The 18,911-nt window shown below is 42.1% G+C and overlaps 1 protein-coding gene across 1 annotated transcript in view; it reads right to left on the bottom strand.

Moving 5' to 3' along the window:
- Positions 1-240: 240 nt before the first annotated feature.
- The window catches only part of LOC130111890 (netrin receptor UNC5C-like), a 375,592-nt gene continuing 356,921 nt past the window's right edge, over positions 241-18,911 (bottom strand). The window contains exons 14-18 of the mRNA XM_056279187.1: positions 18,083-18,316; positions 15,098-15,247; positions 14,381-14,545; positions 9,498-9,676; positions 241-403 (exon numbers count right to left, since the gene is read on the bottom strand). Of these exons, the coding sequence (XP_056135162.1) occupies positions 241-403; positions 9,498-9,676; positions 14,381-14,545; positions 15,098-15,247; positions 18,083-18,316 (891 nt within the window). The remainder of the gene's footprint in view (positions 404-9,497; positions 9,677-14,380; positions 14,546-15,097; positions 15,248-18,082; positions 18,317-18,911) is intronic.

Below are 18,911 nucleotides of genomic sequence, written 5' to 3'. Positions count from 1 at the left end.
CACACGAGAACGTGCCCGGTTCTCACAGCAACAGCAGTCTATCTTACCACTGTCATCTGTTTGTAATCATGTGGTCATAATTATCATCGGTGTTTCACCTAAACTTTGTTACAAAGGTGATGACTTATCTTTCGCACCAGTCAAAATCATTTTTGCCCTTGCTGCCGCGTCAACCACATAGAATTTGACTGTCATTGTCTCAAGCGTTCTGTCAATGTCATGGTAACCAACGTTGCTTTGTCAGTGCTCCATCGTCATGGAGGTGAGACTGCTGTCATGGCGACCCATCTCTTCTAGGACAGCGGCCAACTCATTGAGGTCGCCATCAGGAAAGTGCTGGGCCTCCCAAAGATCCAGGATCACACCTGTTGGGCTGGACTTGGTAGCAAAGTAGTTTAGGTACCTGAGGAAGGGGGGGGGGGTGAGGGAGGGTGAGGGAGAGAGAGAGAGAGAGAGCGAGAGAGAGAGAGAGAGAGAGAGAGAGAGAGAGAGAGAGAGAGAGAGAGAGAGAGAGAGAGAGTGAGAGAGAGAGAGAGTGAGACTTGGTTGGAGCAGGAAAGATAAGATGTGAAGACACAGATGTGACACAGAGATGTGTTTGAGCTACCTTGGAAAACACAGACAGCTGGCTGTATCAAATCACTACCATCAGAGCAGTGGTGCACTTGTTCAGATGCCTAAAATTTACAGGCATTTTTGTACCAACAGTTTGTTAATCATAGTCTGTTAAGCACAGACTGTGCGTGGATGTTTGTGAGTCTTTAGGATGAGGACTTGGATGCATTTTCCAAATCTTCTCTCATATTTTCTCATCTTATCTTATCCTATGTACCACTCGTTTTGAAAATCAAAAAATGTTCATATGATCTACTAAATATTCTTTTTTTTCAAGAATGCTGCCGAGTTTGAGGTGCATTAATAGGCTTTGGGCCATATTCAGTCTCTCCTTTTCTCTCATTCCCCATTCTTTCCTGTTAAGCCTGTTTCATGCTCAGACGTCTGAACATGTGTGAGCAGGGGCATTGCTTCCTCACTGCTATGAGCACAGGTGTCCACATACTGACTCAGTAGAACCTCTGTTGAGATGTTGGAGGTGCACCTGTCTGTCTCTGCACGGACTATTGTGAGACATGACAAGTCAGGAAATCCCATCTACATCACAATGCAGAGAACTTTACGAATACTTCACAGTAGCATGTTTCAGTCACCACTCTCCATTAAATAAGTATTGCATATGTTGTAAAAAAAAATCTCAAAATGAACACCCTTGACTTTTTCTCCTTTTGTCCTCAATCACATCCACTTTCATTCTAAAGTGGATGTGATTGAGTGTAAAGTGCTGTTTTTGTATGTCTCCCATACAATAGCATAGCATGAGGTTGACAAATGGAAGTACACAAGACTAACATTAGGAACAAATGCACTTAAATTATGGAGTATGTGCTGATGAAAAGTCTTGCACTGAAATCATACTGGAATGTATTGGAGAGCACGATGACAGATAGGTGAACATGTCATAAGAGAATATGAGTGAATTATTATTTCAGAGGCATCCGGGTAGCGTAGCGGTCGATTCCGTTGCCTACCAACACGGGGATCGGCAGTTTGAATCCCTGTGTTGCCTCCGGCTTGGTTGGGCGTCCCTATAGACAGAATTGGCTGTGTCTGCGGGTGGGAAGCCAGATGTGGGTATGTGTCCTGGTCGCTGCACTAGCACCCCCTCTGGTCAGTCAGGGCGCCTGTTCGGGGGTAGGGGAAACTGGGGGAATAGCGTGGTCCTCCCACGCACTACGTCCCCCTGGTGAAACTCTTCACTGTCAGGTGAAAAGAAGCGGCTGGCGACTCCACATGTATAGGAGGAGGCATGTGGTAGTCTACAACCCTCCCCAGATTGGAAGAGGGGGTGGAGCAGTGACCGGGATGGCAAGGAAGAATGGGGTAATTGGCCGGATACAACTGGGGAGAAAAAGGGGGAACATTTTTTTCAAAAAAAAAAAAAGAAGAACAAACCATTTACTACCACATCATTTGCACAACGTCCAATGGGGAAGGGAGAGGTGCAACATTCAAATATTCAAAAACATGTGATCACTAACGGTCCAATGGTATTTGTCTATTGGCATGATTTATATATCATTACAAAATAGGTGCTTATATCTATGTCTGCAACTGCTGGACAATTCATTTCTTTTATTCAATGTGGACATTTCTGGTTTGCAAACGATAAAATCCTTTCCCACTAGACGTAGGTTACACATTTTACTACTGGTTGAATATGTTTTGTTTTTGAGAGGATTTTCCAGGTTGTTGAATAATTAATATTTCTGTCCACCAATGACTGAATATAACGGTTTAAAGATGTTACATCTTTAAACGGTTGTTTCTAAAGCTACACATGTGCATTAAACCTCTTTTTGAATGTTCCCTCTGTTAGACCGCCATATGTCTCTATTTTGCCGATGTCATTTCTCATCACCGTAGCTTGGTAGATAACTCCTTTCGTCTGGCATTTTCTTTCTAGGGGGCATGAGTCGTTCACACGGCAGTTTCAGTTGGGGGTACCTGTTTGTGATGAAGGTGTCATTGATTTGTTCATGATGCTTATGTTATGGAACGATATTATTTGTTGAATGTTAGGAATGCTGCTGTAACTAATTTTGATGGTGTTCCTATTGAATATCTTCCTCAGTTGGTGGTCCGGGGTAAAGCACTTACCCAAAAGTAAAAAAAAAAAAAAAAACGGTTACTGATGTTTGTGGCCATGGTATCACTGTAGGGTGGGTTGTACCAGGTGATGTTTAGTTTTCTGCTACGTTTGTTGATTTGCTGGCAGTCAGTATTTAATTGTGAGTTGTACTTGAGCTTAAAATTGTAGCCGCTCTTTTGTAATGCATCTTGGTATGGGGGTGTAGCTTCATTGAAGATGGACTCATTAGAGGATAATTTTGAGAGTCTTTTATCAATACTTTCTGGGATGTTTTTCAAGATGGAGGGTGGGTGGTTGCTTTCTCTGTGGACATACTACAGCGTGTTGTTGGGTTTAATGTACGGTTTGTATGTGCCGTTCCTAAGGTCCACTGATATGTCCAGAAAGTCAATTTGTTTTTTGTTTGCTTCAATTGTGATTTTGAGCCCATTGTTTGAGAATATTTTGCATACTGTTTTCTTAATTTGCTCGACCTCTCTTGGTGTTTTGCTACCAACTGCTAGCCCATCATCCCTATAGAGACCAACACTGATGTCTAGGTCTTGTAGTTGAGATAACAAATATATTCCAATTAGTTCACACGTTTCTGCCCCGTCGAAGCTGCCCATGGTTACATCTAATTTGCTATTACCTTTTTTTTCTGCCATGGGTTTCCATTGTGGTACAGAAGTGATTCCTTCACCTGGTAATGTCTCTGTCTTGTTCAGATATCATTGTGTGTTTTGCGGCAAAATCAATGGCTTTGGATAGTAACTCTGCTTATGGAGGGGTAGAACTCGTAGATATCAAAACATACAAATTTGCAGTTCTTCTTGTCATTTATGTTCTTAAACCATTCTAATGCTTGGTCCATGTTTTTTTATTGGTTTACGGGGACTTTCTTCAAGATTTAATCATTCATGTTTTCAATGATTTTTTTAAACTTTTATATATATATATTTTGTAGCAAATTCGGGGGGCAACCTCAGGAACTGTCAAAGCTGGGACGCGAACCCGTATCTCCCGCACCGCGGGAGACATCGCTAACCGCTCGACTAAAGGGTCCAACCTGTTAGCCAACGGCCAACGTGTCTACTTATCCATGCACGCTACACTACCCCCCTCCTTCAGGAAGCGCGTCGCCGCGCTTAAGCATATCAGCTCCTTCACGCCTCTGGGCGCATATGCTTCTGATGGCCTTACGGTCTCACCATCACACTTCTGACACCAATGTAGCGAATTCAGGGGGCAGCTTGGGACGCCGCAGCTCAGGAGCGACTACGCAAGCGACTACGTTAACCAGTCGACTAAAGGGTCCGACCCGTTAACCAAGGGCCAATGTGTCTACTTATCCATGCACGTTACAATGTCTTTCCGATTCCCGGTTTGGTGGGGTTTAGCAGTCTACATGTTGGCTTGTTTAAAAAGTTCGGTTTGTGGCCCTTCAGGGTGATAAACCCAGCAAACATGCCCGTGCGGACATGTGGGTAGGTGTGGGTTTGCTGTGGGGCAATGTGAGCAGGGGCAAACCCGCACTAATCCCATACGGGCCCCATGTGGTTAGCCCATGCGGGGCCCACAACAGTTTTGCCCTTTGAGGCACCTATGTGGGCTTACTGTGGGCAAGCCCAACTGTGGTCTTGCCCACAGTAAGCCCACATGGGCCCTCTGTGGGTTAGCCCATGCGGGGCCCACAGCAGTTTTGACCTTTGAGGTCAACCCCCTGTTGACAGCACAGTTAAAACGTTTTAAGATTACAACTGCTTTAGTGTAACCGATACTCAAACTTTTTATTTACCGCCCATGCCCAATGCTGCATATAGTCAGACCTCTGCAAAAATGATAGTAAAATGTAAACAAGTTGTCCAAGGTATAACCGGTCCATCCCGTACTTAACTAGAACTGCCCATCCAACAAGACAAATACCGTCTCAACTTTTTGGTTTGTCGCAGCTGTTTCATATTATAGTTAAGAGAAAGAACACTCGTTTTTTTCTTAATTTTTTGTCCCTTAAATGTTCCCATAGAGCAGCGCATGCTGTTTTTTTAACCAACTTAATTACAGATTAACTATTACTCATAACTTAACTATTTTAATCATTTTGAACCATCAGAAATGTAGCGAACATACACACACAGCAGCTTATTGTAGTCTCATATACTAGTCTGCAATACATCTGACATGTTGTGCATGTGTGCAGTATTAAACTTGACACACTCCATCACTCTAGCAGTACACAAGTAAATATAGCCTATAACCCTGGTTCAGTTTGGGCTTGGTCACGAGGTGGTGCCAATCCTCATTACTTTAAATACTCCAAGAAGTTGGATTTGGGTTGTTTAATTTTAATTTTGCCCCGCCTTGAGTCCACGGAACAATCAAAGTGTCAGTTTACCTAAATAAAAAAACACGGTCACATACAGATAATTTTGGCTTTACTTGCCCAGGTTTCGAGACATCTCTGTTCGAAATTTGCCTCTACCCCAACAGGTGAATGGAGTCCCAGGCTAGATTAAATGCTCCAGCTGTGGCTAACTCATACTGTGCACATACATTTCAATTGTTGTTTTTTTCAGGTGGTGTGACAAAAAGCAGCCAGGCCACAGCATCCGAGGTGGAAGCTGCCATCAAAATGTGGCTCAGAAATGCCAGGGACAGATACGGAGGAAGGAGCAGAAGGAGCAAAAAATAAATAGATTTAATGTTTGGGTTTTTTTAGATTTAATGTTCTTATTGTGTTCAAATGTGGTTCTATGTTTGTTGTTCTGTTTTATAAAAGCATTTAATTTGGTATATAGTTTTGTTTTTCAATTCCAATTGTTTCCAATTTTCAATAAATTCTTTCTTCGTATAATTTATATTTTCTTCATGTTTTTGTTTGAGCCAGCTGTCAATAAATGTCACTAGCATACCAGGTACACATGGGGCACTATGGGCCCATGTGGGACCACTGCTCCCAGCCCAAAGTGTGGGCATACTATGGGCATGCTGCGAGCCCACAATGGGTCCCACTGAGGGCCCACACATTCCCCGCGTTTCATGCTGGTAATGGGGCCCACAGTGGGCCCTCTGTTCCTGCCTGCAGTGGCCCCACATGGGCCCCAAAGAGGCATGTTTGCTGGGTAAAGGCTTGGTTCCTGGTGGTGACATCAATGATGTTGTCTAGCTTTGGGTCCGAGGTGATTTTCTTCTTTTTTTTTTTGTGTCTTTCATCATAACTTCTCTTTCAGCAATCTCCGCAGCCCTTTTGTATGATGTTGTGACGTTATTTTCTAGGAGGTCGTCGTATTGCTTGGGTTTTAATTTGGAAAAGTTAGTGGTTTTGTCGGCCGCAATGAGGATCATATCATCGTCTTTTATCTTTTTTGAATCATTGTGCAATTTCTTCTGGAATGTTTTATTTGGTGGTTTAAATTTGACGTTTTTAATCATTTCGAGCACACCATCTTCAAAAGGTTTCAATTCGGGGATGGACAGCTGTGATTTTGTAGATTTGAATCCATAATTTTGCTTGTCAATTGGTTTATCATTCAGAATTAGAAGGGTTAGGGTTAGGGTTGTTACCGCTCTTATGAACTTCTCGGTTTTTGAAATAAGGCACTTCGGTAGTCTCTCTGTGTCGGTGCTGGTATGTTCTTTGTCGAGTAGCCGAAATGTACTTGTTCCACATTGGTTTCAAAAGTGCTCAACAAGATAAGGAGCGAAAATAACTTTGTTAAAAGAAACACTCAACGGGGGGGAAAGTGCTCAACAAATAAGGAGCAAAATAATCCAGTGAGTCAAGTAAATTCTTTATGAGCCAGTATAAGCCTGTTTGATGCCATAAGCAATCACCAGCTGTCAATAAAGCTACTCAGGAAAGAACATGCCATTTACTGCCTCGTCATGCACATCACGTGCACAATGTCCAATGGAGAACGGAGAAAGAGAGAGGCGCGACATTCAAAAATTCAAAAACACGTGATCGCTAATGGTCCAATGGGGGGGGGGTATTTGTCTATTGGTAATTACAAAATAGGTGCTTATATTTACGTCTGCAACTGCTGGCCAATTCATTCCTGTTATTCAATGTTGACATTTCTGGTTTGCAAATGATAAAATATTTTTCAGTCAGACATAGATTGCACATTTTTCAACTGGTTGAATATGCTTTGCTTTTTGAGAGGATTTTCCAGGTGGTTGAATAATTAATGTCTCTGTCCACCAATGACCAAATGTAACCGCTTAAAGATGTTACATTATAGGTCTGCGGTGTGCCGATGCAGTTGCCCACTGAGGACCGGGGTTCGCGCCCCGGTCTCGTCTGATCCGACTATGGCCGGACTTAATGAAGCAGCAATAATTGGCAACGCTGTCTTCGGGAGGGGGGCAGAGTCAGCTTGTGTTCGTCACATGAATGCGTCTCTGTGTGTGTCGGAAAAAGCAGCGGTTCGGCCTGGATTCGCCTTGTCACGAAAGTGGGGAGGCATCTCCTTCGAGACTGCAGGCTGGAGAGATGCAGTTGGCGAACGCATGCAGTACGAGGGTGGGAGTTTCAACTAAAATAGGGATCGATTGGCCACTAAATTGGGATTAAAAAGGGAAAAATCAGAAATAAATTATAAAAAATAAAATAAAGATGTTACATTCTTTGAACGGTTGTTTCTAAAGCCGCACATGTGTGCATTAAACCTCTTTTTGAATGTTCCCTCTGTTAGACCGACATATGTCTGTATTTTGCCATTGTCATCTCTCGTCACCATATATATCAGATTTGGTTCACTATGGGTTAATAATAATGCTGAATATGGAGCTGCCAGGGAAGAGGAGAAGAGGTAGGCCAAAGAGGAGGTTTATGGATGTGGTGAGGGAGGACATGCAGGTGGCTGGTGTGACAGAGGAAGATGCAGAAGACAAGAAGAAATGGAAACGGATGATCCGCTGTGGCGACCCCTAACGGCAGCAGCCGAAAGTAGTAGTAGCAGTAGTAGTAGGTTTACTATGGGTTAAATCAGTTTAACATTGCTGAAAGACTGAGGAAGAAACCAATTGCTTGAAGAACAAATGTTCGTTTGAAAAGAAAAAATGTCAAGGGGCTGATAATTTTTCTCTTTTTCTAAATACTGAAAACTACAAGTGATGAGCGTCAAGAATAGGCGGAATATACAGAGGAGCAGAAAAAAAATTAACTACTTGTGTCAAGGATCTTATATCCTCGATGCAGGTTAAGGGAAGAAAACCCAACACATCTGACTCCCATAGAGTTGAAAAAGAATCTATTTTTTTTTATTCCTTTTGTATATGCTGCTATTGTGTCATGTTGGCAAATGCTGGTATTGTTTAAGCATAATGAGAAACATGTACGTCACCTCAAGTCCCTCCTATTCTCCTCTGGGTTTCTATAACTCTGCTTCGTTCCCCTTCTGTTTTGTTCACATTCTCTAAATCCCCCACCTTCCCATGTGTGTCTATCTAAAAAAAAAAACCCCCCAAAAAAAAACACCTTTATTTTTCTTTTTTCTCCCTTTCTTTTTTCTTTCTTTCTCTGTCTATATCTCTGCTCCGTGTGATAAGAAGCATCCTGCTGGGAAGTGAACTCAATCGTTGCCGTTTCCCCACTGGTTTTGTGTGTGTGTGTGTGTGTGTGTGCATACATTTGCCATGTGTTGCACTTACGTGTGCACACATGTGCACCTCAGTTTTAAGAATAAAGCTAAGATGCTAAAGAGACTAAAGAGCTTCTATTATTTTCTCTGCCACTCCCATCAGTTTAGCCAAAAACAGCGTAACTTTGTGTTTGCGTGTGCGTGTGTGTATGTCACAGGTGAGCTAAAAATGAGCTAAAAGACGACAACAAAACAAACCATGGGTCATAAATGTAAGCCACAACTGTGACAACAGAGCACATTCCTATGCAACACATTGCACATACTAAAATATGGCTCAACACAGGGTGGAATGGTGGCTTCTCGTTTGTGTGGGTTTTCTCTACACTCTCTAAACTCAAGAGGCCGTTGGCAAGATGTTGCAGTTCAGTCATATATTAACGGCAACTTGCATCTTTCCTTTTCATGTTACTGTGATTTTTATTAAATTTTAACTATCTTTTACATGCAGTAATTCATTTGAACTGCAATGAAAGGGTGGTCGATAGAGAATGAAATGTTCAAACACTTAACATTTATTGAAATCAGTGGCCATGGTTTTTTCACAAAAACCATGTGCTCTTATGAACTTGTCTTCATGGTTTAATTTAGAGGTGAGGTCGCACTTATAAACACAGGAGGATATTGATTGCATACAGGCAATAACATTTTTCACATTACTGCTTCTAAGCTGTTGGTTCTGAAGACCGAGATTTGAGTGGGTGGGTTGTTGTGTTGCTGCATGTGTGTGTGTGTGTGTGTGTGTGTGCGTGCGTGCGTGCGTGCATGTGTGTGAATGTTATGTGACTTTTCCGAAGAGATAAAGAAAAGAAATAGCAAATTCTCTCTATACAAATGACAAGCTCAACATCCCACCCCCACCCTCCGCTTCACTCACACACCTGCTCCAGTGGAGTTTGTGCATGAGAATCTCAAGCCAAGGAAGTACATAAACAGAGCACTACTCAGTCTTTTGCCTGTCACCGAGGAGGTAGGATGAAACGCCCCTTGTAGCCGCCATTCCGCTGATGGGGAGTTTTTAGTGTTGCATGGTCTAAATGCTGCTTCAGAAGTCTCTCGACCTTGCCAAGAAAAATGTCTGGGGAAAAGCACTTGATCTCCAGTAAATAAATGTAAGTGTGTGTGTGTGGGTGTGTGTGTAGAGGGGGCTGGGAGGGTTTCCTCACCTGTCAAGATTGAGTTTGTGAGCCAGCATCCTCCAGTCATTTCCTCTGATCTGCGGTGCATCTAGGCTGCCGCACAGCTTCTGTCTGATAGACAGGGGGATGCGAAAGGCATTTGGCCCAACCAAGGTAGTGATACTACTAGCCGGGTCCATCAGTGATGTGTCTATGCACTGGACATCCTTGGAGGGAAAAAAAGGTTATTTAATATTGTGTTGTACTAGATACCTCTCAGATCAATTTTCAATGTTGGCCTTATTTTACACCCCAAACTAAAAAAGTGCTTCATGACTGAGGAACTATTTTAAGCAAATTTCAAAATTAATACATTAAAGCATATGAGTGTCCAAAAGGACAAAGTGCAAAGCTATTCCTTTTTTTTTTGTAAAATGTACTTTTTACAACAACAAGGTTTTTGCAGATAACTGTCAGTATTGCACTGTGCAGCCATTGATGGGGGAAAGAAAGAAGAATTATTGTTTAGGTGTGAATTTTGATCACCTGCAAGAATCATCTTGAATTACATACACTTTTACATACACAATACACTGAACATATAGGGTTGATATGGATTAAGAAATATATCCATGATGTGGCATGGGGAACTTGAATCAATCAAACACATTTCTATTCACATATACAGTGCATCCAGAAAGTATTCACACCCCGCTTCACTTTCCCCAAATTTTGTTATGTTACAGCCTTATTCCAAAATGGATTAAACTCCTTTTTTTCCCTCATGAATCTACATACAATACCCCATAATGACAAAGCGAAAAAGGTTTACTAGAAATTTTTTGCAAATTTATTAAAAATAAAAAACTGAAACATTGCATGTACATAAGTATTCACACCCTTTACTCAGTACTTGGTTGAGGCACCCTTGGCAACGATTACAGCCTCAAGTCTTCTTGGGTATGAAGCTATAAGCTTGGCACACCTATATTTGGGGTATTTCTCCCATTCTTCTCTGCAGATCCTCTCGAGCTCTGTAAGGTTAGATGGGGAGCGTCGCTGCACAGCTATTTTCAGTTCTTTCCAGAGATGTTCAAGTCTGGGCTCTGGCTGGGCCACTCAAGGCCTGATTGGTGGAGTGCTGCAGAGATGGTTGTCCTTCTGGAAGGTTCTCCCTTCACCACAGAGGAACGCTGGAGCTCTGTCAGGGTGACCATCGGGTTCTTGGTCACCTCCCTGACCAAGGCCCTTCTCCCCCGATTGTTCAGTTTGGCTGGGCGGCCAGCTCTAGGAAGAGTCCTGGTGGATCCAAACTTCTTCCATTTACGAATGATGGAGACCACTGTGCTCTTCGGGACCTTCAAAGCTGTAGAAATTTTTTTGTACCCTTCTTCAGATCTGTGCCTCGATACAATCCTGTCTCGGAGGTCCACAGACAATTCCTTTGACTTCATGGCTTGGTTTCTGCTCTGACATGCACTGTCAACAGTGGGACCTTATATACAGGTGTGTGTCTTTCCAAATCATGTCCAATCAATTGAATTTACTAGAGGTGGACTCCAATCAAGATGTAGAAACATCTCAAGGATGATCAGTGGAAACAGGATGAACCTGAGCTCAATTTTGAGTGTCATAGCAAAGGGTGTGAATACTTACATACATGCAATATTTTAGTTTATTATTTTTAATAAATTTGCAAAAATTTCTACAAAACCTTTTTCACTTTGTCATTATGGGGTATTGTGTGTAGATTGATGAGAGAAAAAAAGAATTTAATCCATTTTGGAATAAGGCTGTAACATAACAAAATGAGGGGAAAGTGAAGGGGTTTGAATACTTTCCGAATGCACTGTATATAACTTTGTTAAAAGAAACACTGAACGGTAGGGAAAGTGCTCAACAAATGAGCAAAATAATCCAGTGAGTCAAGTAAATTCTTTATGAGAGAGTACAAGCCTGTTTCATGCCATAAGCAGTCATCAGCTGTCAATAAAGCTACTCGAGGAAAGGACATACCATTTACTGCCTCGTCATGCATATATATATATGTGTGTGTGTATATATATACACGACAGAGTTTGTACTTTCTACATGTAATCAACTCTATACTTTTCTCTCTTTTACACACATGTTTCAGTTTCTGTCTTGAAGGGATTTTGCTTTCTTCTTGGCTGCTGGCCTACCGCCGTGACCAATTACAGATGGGCTCCTAATTAATACAATAGTGCAGCAAACACAATAATCTGCTCCCTAACACTTTGCCTCTCTTCCTCGTCAATCTAGTCTGTCTGCCTCTTCTGCAGACTCTCGTCTCTCTTTTCTCTCAACATTTGTCTCTGCCTCTCTCTCTCACTCTCTCTCTCTCTCTCTCTCTCCTTCTTGCTCCTGCATCCTGTCGTCTAAAATCTTCATCCCATTAATCTATCCCTCCTGGGCTGAAAGGAAGCAGCAGTCTAATGAATGTGACTTGGCAAAGAGAAATACAACTGCCACTGCTGATGTAAATGATTAGTATTTACAGCATCTACTTAGCCTGCATTTACAGCAGAAGGCTCTGGGTTGCTAGAGACTGAATGATTGATGCAACAGGATATCTGTAGTTTTCTGCTGAAACAATAAATGCTCTAGACTCGTTGTATCCTCCATTATTCAACATATTGATGACTGCAGACTGGTTGTGGGTTTTAAGTCCTTTGCAAAACTGCATTTCATTTGATGTGGATAGACACTAAGAGCCTCTTTTAATATTCCTTGCTCTACAGTAAGCGCCAAGTCATCATACCGTGACTCTGTTCTTATTTAGTAGGAATAGGTGTCACATATACTCCATACTGGGCTTCTGAAAAGAACTGGTATTGAAAGGGGAGTGTCACCACCTCATTCACACCGATAAAAGACATTACTCAATAGGAAAATGAGCTTTCACACTGACTGTGCAAACATTCCCCCCCTCCCTTTTCATTGCGCGATGTGACATACCCGCCGTGTACCCAACAGAAATGGGGAGAAACAGACATTAAGAAACAGGAAGGAAAATGGAACAACATCTAATCTTGATGATATCTCGGTTTCTCAAACTTTATGACAAAACATTCAAATTCTACACAGACTCTATTATGAAAGCAATTTCCTGGAAGCATATTTTCAATCATCTGGTCATAACAGGTGTGCTGAAAAAGGCAGATTACCAAACTATGAAAAATGGATGTTGATTTTTTTTTTTTTTTACCTCCACAACGTGATCATGAGGTTCTTTTCATTCAATCGGAAATGGGTTTCAATAGAAACCTACATGAAAACATGCCATGCGGTGATTCATTTTGCAAACAAAAACACTAGCGGATTCTTCCCCTGGTTTGGTGTTTGAAAACCTGCAGAGCAAACTGCAGTTATTGTGAACACAACTGAGGTGCAGATTCTTTAGTCACATTTCACCTTGACTCACTCTTTGTGAATTCAAATCCACTATTCTAGGTTTCCACTTTATCACCTGGTGCAGAGAGCAGGGGAAGCTAATGGGCTACTTGTCTGAAGTAAAAGCCATCTTTGACGTAGACGCAGTGAGGAGATGTCAGCTCCTGGTTGCTGAATTATGTCGTGCATTCTTCTGCATAACCCTGAGTAAAGCTAATGGAGGAGATGAGATTGTGGGTGGGAAGGCCGAGACGAGTGCAATGAGGGGAAAGAGGTAGGCAGGGACTTATAAATTAAACTGAGATAATGTGATTGGATGCTAAGAAATGGGGAAGGATCAAGATTGTCATTTTTGATGAACGGGAGACGAGGCACCGGGAGACGAGGCACCGGGGACGCCTGCGTGTAAGTGAGCGAGTGTTTGGTGCACTGGTCACGGCGGAGTTGTTGAGTTGGTTAAAGGGAGAGCTCCCAAAAATATCTGAAAACTGACATGAGAAGAAAACGATTTATTTTCACCTTGTTAGAAACTTTTCCCTGGGTTACAAATATTAGCAATAGTACGGGTCATTCTTTGTGGTTGTGGTTAGGGTTATTGAGTGTACAGTACAGTATCTGTTATTCTCCATCCTATGTATCATTTCTTTGGACTGCGGGAGGAAACCAGAGTTTCCTCCCGCAGTCCAAAGACATGTAGGTCAGCTGAATCGGCCATACTAAATTGTCCCTAGGTGTGAATGTGTGTGTGTGTGTGTGTGTGTGTGTGTGTGTGTGTGTGTGGGCTCTGTGATGGCCTGGCAGCCTGTCCAGGGTGTCTCCCAGCCTGCTGCCCAGTGACTGCTGGGATAGGCTCCAGCATCCCGCAACCCGAATTCGGAAAAGCGGCTTGGACAATGGATGGATGGATGTATAATTTCTTGGATTTAGGAATGAATAAATTCTTCTTAGTCAAGTTGTCTGGTAAAGTAAGAGTTAAATAAATCTACTGTGCAACACTACCAACAGTGAAACAGTTGGAGAATTCAAAGTAGGGATATTTCCGTACTACTGTCTGACCTCTGACCAAATGAGTTCATATACACACAGTGACTTGGCGGTTACATGGCTAAGCTAAATCAAAGCCTAGTTATTCCAGTCATGTTATGTGACCTCCTAGCCCCGGCATGAATGATTAAACAGTCACAGAACCATAGCCAGAACCCCAACTGTCTGACGGCTAGAGCAAAACACACAAAAAAAACAAAAAAACATGAAAAAAACAAAACAAAACTTTGGTGTGACTTTAGGACCTTTAGCAGAGGAATGTAAAAGTTTCATATACAGAGGAGGGAGCCTCTGTATATGTATGTGTGTGTGCACATGTGTGCAAGTGAGCGCACATCACTTTCCATCTTTATATGTCCATCTCCTTTCCAGCTTCATCGTTAGTTAAAAGCTTGCACAGGGCCGCTGCTGCATGTACACCCACAGTCCAACCAGCATCGTACCCCTGTATGCGTGGCCGTCAATAGACTCACCTCCTCCAATGTGTTGCTGAGCTGAAAGATCTGTCCCTCCCCCTCCACCTGCCGTACACACAGCTTACAGCTGATCTCTGTGGTGGCTGAGCTCAGTCTCTCCAGTGTGAAAGTGCAGTGGAGAGTTCGCTGGCTGCCGCTCCATACCTGGTAGAACGGGATCTCCTAGGAAATGCACAGAAATGTATGTTTATGCAACAGCTTACTTTAGGCAAGCCATAGCATTGGTAAATGCTTTTTTTTTATACCGCTCTTCATTAACAGTCAAACTCAGTGTGCTGAAAAGGTCAAAGATACTGTGCAGACAAGCCAAATCAATTCCAGCTGTCTATGTTGTATGAAAGTATGGTTTGGGTGCACCCTACTATCCGATCTGTATTATATCTGTACTAAAACACACACACACACACACACACACACACACACACACACACACACACACACACACGTTGTGCAGGTTTTGAACAAGAATTTGCTGGCCACGTCTCTATACCTGGTACAGCAGGACATCCATAAAATACAGATTTGTAAAGTAAGCAGTTATCAAGTACTGATGAGGCGCTAACCAAAGAACTCCACTGTTTCCTATCATACAAAAAAAAAATAATTTGGTCAGTAATTTACCATTGTTTAGAGGTAAATTTCACTCATTATGAATGGAAGTGAATGGGAAATTTTGGAACTACAATCCGGTGTGTGTGTGTGTGTGTGTGTCACCTGATACTTAGCAATGAGCTTGCTCTTCCAGTGTGTGTGTGGTACGTCATGGATGGACAGTCTCAGGTTGTGTGTGCTGTCTTTGAAGTTCAGAGTCTTTGGCTCATCCAGAAGCTTCCCCCCCATCTGAGTCTCCATCTGAAGAACCTCCTACACAAAAACCCAAAAGAGGAAAGCAAACTGTTACCATCCCAAACTTCGTCACTTTTCCTGTCCAAACAACGTTTTGTTATTGAAGCACTAAAACATCACCGTTAAATTACGGGTTGAAATAAGTCTATTGTTATCTACTCCCCCCTTCCACTTCCACACACACACACACACACACACACACACACACACACACACACAGAGCACCCCCTCTTTATCCGTTAATCAGGCATCAGACAATGCTCTCTCAAACTACGAGAGCTGAATTAGTACAGTTCATTGTGACACAAGCCTCTGTCATCTCCCAGCTAACTGGTTCATTTGGCAGTCTTTGTGAAGACCAAAGGCCCGGTATTTCAAAACGATTTCATTTGGGAGTTTACACAAAATGTGGCAGCATACAGCAATAATACATTAAAAGTAGATTAAATGGATCCATGGTTTGATATGATCAGAAATGGAGGAATCTCTTCTTTTTCCTTTTTAATGTGAAGCGGAGATTTAAGCAAAGCTCAAGAACGCAGAATGCATGTAGGCCAGATTGACACATCAGTATGCGTTATATAGTACTATTACCGATCATAATACGCTCCAGCATCCCCGCGACCCTGACAGCAGGATAAGCGGTTCAGATAATGGATGGATGGATGGATGGATGGATGGATGGGTATTAACAAGGACAATAATAATAAATAAAAATAACGTTTAACATTCCTGTGCAGTTTTGCAATGTATTTTTTGAAGAATAACCAGAACATACACCCACGCTTGCTCAACTTCAAAACTCACCATTCTATTATGATTTAGAAAATCTTTTGCTGTCATCAAATAGAAATAAATGAGTTGAGGTATGACTGCTGTTTTATTTAATATCTTTGTCCATGTTGTGACCCAAAATAGAGGATCAGCACTCCTCACTATGCTGTAATACAGTAAAATATTGTAACAGGATTCCTATGGGGCTCTGTGCTCATCCATGTCAAACCGACTACAGTACAGTAACTTATCCACTACAGTTCAGTACAGTACAGTAACTTATCCACTACAGTACAGTACAGTAACATATCTACTACAGTTCATTACAGTACAGTACAGTAACTTATCCACTACAGTACAGTAACTTATCCACTACAGTAAAGTACAGTACATTAACTTATCCACTACAGTACAGTAACATATCTACTACAGCTCAGTGCAGTACAGTACAGTAACTTAATCACTACAGTACAGTACAGTAACATATCTACTACAGTTCAGTACAGTACAGTACCTTATCCACTACAGTACAGTACAGTACAGTAACATATCTACTACAGTTCAGTACAGTACAGTACAGTAACTTATCCACTACAGTACAGTACAGTAACTTATCCAGAGCAATAACTACACGTTAGAACTGACTGCGGCCAACACACGCACACATGCTTGAATCCTGGTATGCACACAGAGATATCAATTTTTACACATACTTTAACACGTCTCTCTCTCTCTCTCTCACACACACACACACACAACTTTTAAGAATGTGTGCATGTTTGCATGTGGTCACACGAACATAAACACAAGCATGGTTTAATTTATTATCAAAGTGTAAATATTAGTATATTTTCAAAAGCTTACTACACAATCACTCTCTCCTGCCGTCATATTCCTACTTGGTAGTTGTACTACTGTAGGCAAAAAATACAAGCTTTTCCCTTTCAAACACAATTCTGCTATAACAAATGAAAAAAAACAACAATTGTTTAAACTTCAACTTCTGAACTTTGTTGGTCAAGAACAATCTCCTTTTTGAATTGTCCGTGTGAGTCTGACTATGTGTGTTCCCGTTTGTGTATGTGTGAGGGTGAAAATGCAATTACGAGTGTGTATATTTGCTTGCACATGTGCTATTTTGACACTTGACTTATCATGTCCTAGCATACATTTCCACTGTTAATCTCCCACATCAGATGGTCCTATCTGTGCTTTCAGTTTGAATTCCAAAGCACTCGCTGTTTTGATATTGCTTCATCCTGTTTAGTTAATGGCATGTCAGCTCATTTACAGCAGAGGAGAGGTCAGGCAACTCCAATAGACCCAACACTCCTCACCCAGAGAGAAGAGTTGGGTCCATTCCAGCATGGTCCATTTCACAGCAAATGGCAATTTACAGGGAATGCCTTTTGTATTGATGATCTCAATGAAAAATAACACCCTTCATCCTGATATTGGAGGGTGCATTTAGTCCTGGTAGCGTAGTGGTCTATCCCGTTGCCTACCAACACAGGGCTCGCTGGATTGCATCCCTGTGTTACCTCCGGCTTGGTCGGGTGTCCCTACAGACACAATTGGCCGTGTCTGCTGGTTTGAAGTCAGACGTGGGTGTGTGTCCTGGTCGCTGAACTAGCGCCTCCTCTGGTCAGTCGGTGCGCTTGTTCGGGGGGGAGGGGGAACTGGGGGGAATAGCGTGATCCTCCCACATGCTACGTCCCTCTGGTGAAACTCCTCACTGTCAGGTGAAAAGAAGTGGCTGTTGACCCCACATGTATCAGAGGAGGCATGTGGTAGTCTGCAGCCCTCCCCAGATCGGCAAGGGGGTGGAGCAGCGACCGGGCCAGCTCGGAAGAGTGGGGTAATTGGCCGGATACAATTGGGGTAAAAAAAAAAACCAAATTGTGTGTGTGTGTGTGGTTGAGTGTACACAAATTCATCAATGGGTTGACTCTCCATTTTACTGACTCTGCACCAACACCTAAAAAAATCAATCAATCAATCTATATCTATCTATCTATCTATCTATCTATCTATCTATCTATCTACACGATTCTTTTTTGTGCATTTTTTCTCTTTTACCTTAAGTGCATCTTGCGTATCGTCCAAACAGTACACCCTGATGTGATAGTCCATTGTTGTACAGGACACGGGTCCAAATACAGCCAGTTTGAGTCTCCTGGCGGCTGCCTTGCTGACTGACTGGCCCACGAGGCAGTAGGTCCCCAGTGTTTCCGTCAGAATATGGCATGCCTCCGAGTCCATTTGCACATAACATGGGGTGGTGAAGTTCTCCTCTCCCACTACCACCACATCCTGTAGACAGACAGACAGACACACAAACTTTTCCAGCTACTTCTCCCATTGAAGTGTTTGCTATAAATGCGAACAAGCCTCAATCTGCAAGGTTGTGTGCATGCAATTACTGCTTTTTTGATGGATGTAGTGCTGTGCTATAAATAATTGTCATTTATCAACAAAACAAACAAAAAAATCAGTCTTTGGTTTTGCCCTTAATAAAATAATGAACAGTGTGATGTCCATTGTTAGACTGGCAAAAACATCATTACAGATTTTAGACTCAAAATGTGGATTTATTCATTCATCTGGAACCTCAAAACATTAAAGTGTAATTTCAATGCTCCCACCCTCTATAATGTCCTTCCTGCCGATATCAGAAACTCTGAGTCTCTATTTTTAATCCAGACTCATCTTTTCATCAAGGACTTCTTAGTTTAGTTCTACCAAGCTTGGTCTCTTGTATTGGTTTCAAATTGTGTAACAACAGTGTTGTTAGGTACCTTCAAGGGAGGGTTATTATTATTATCAGTATTATCAAGATTATTATACATTGTCACGTCATTATGATCAGAAAATCAAATATGGCTCCAGCCTTCTATCAGCAAATCGG

The sequence above is a fragment of the Lampris incognitus genome, chromosome 1 (genome assembly GCF_029633865.1).
Source record: "Lampris incognitus isolate fLamInc1 chromosome 1, fLamInc1.hap2, whole genome shotgun sequence".
In the NCBI taxonomy this organism is placed as follows: domain Eukaryota; kingdom Metazoa; phylum Chordata; class Actinopteri; order Lampriformes; family Lampridae; genus Lampris; species Lampris incognitus.
This window is presented reverse-complemented; position numbering and strand designations above follow the sequence as displayed.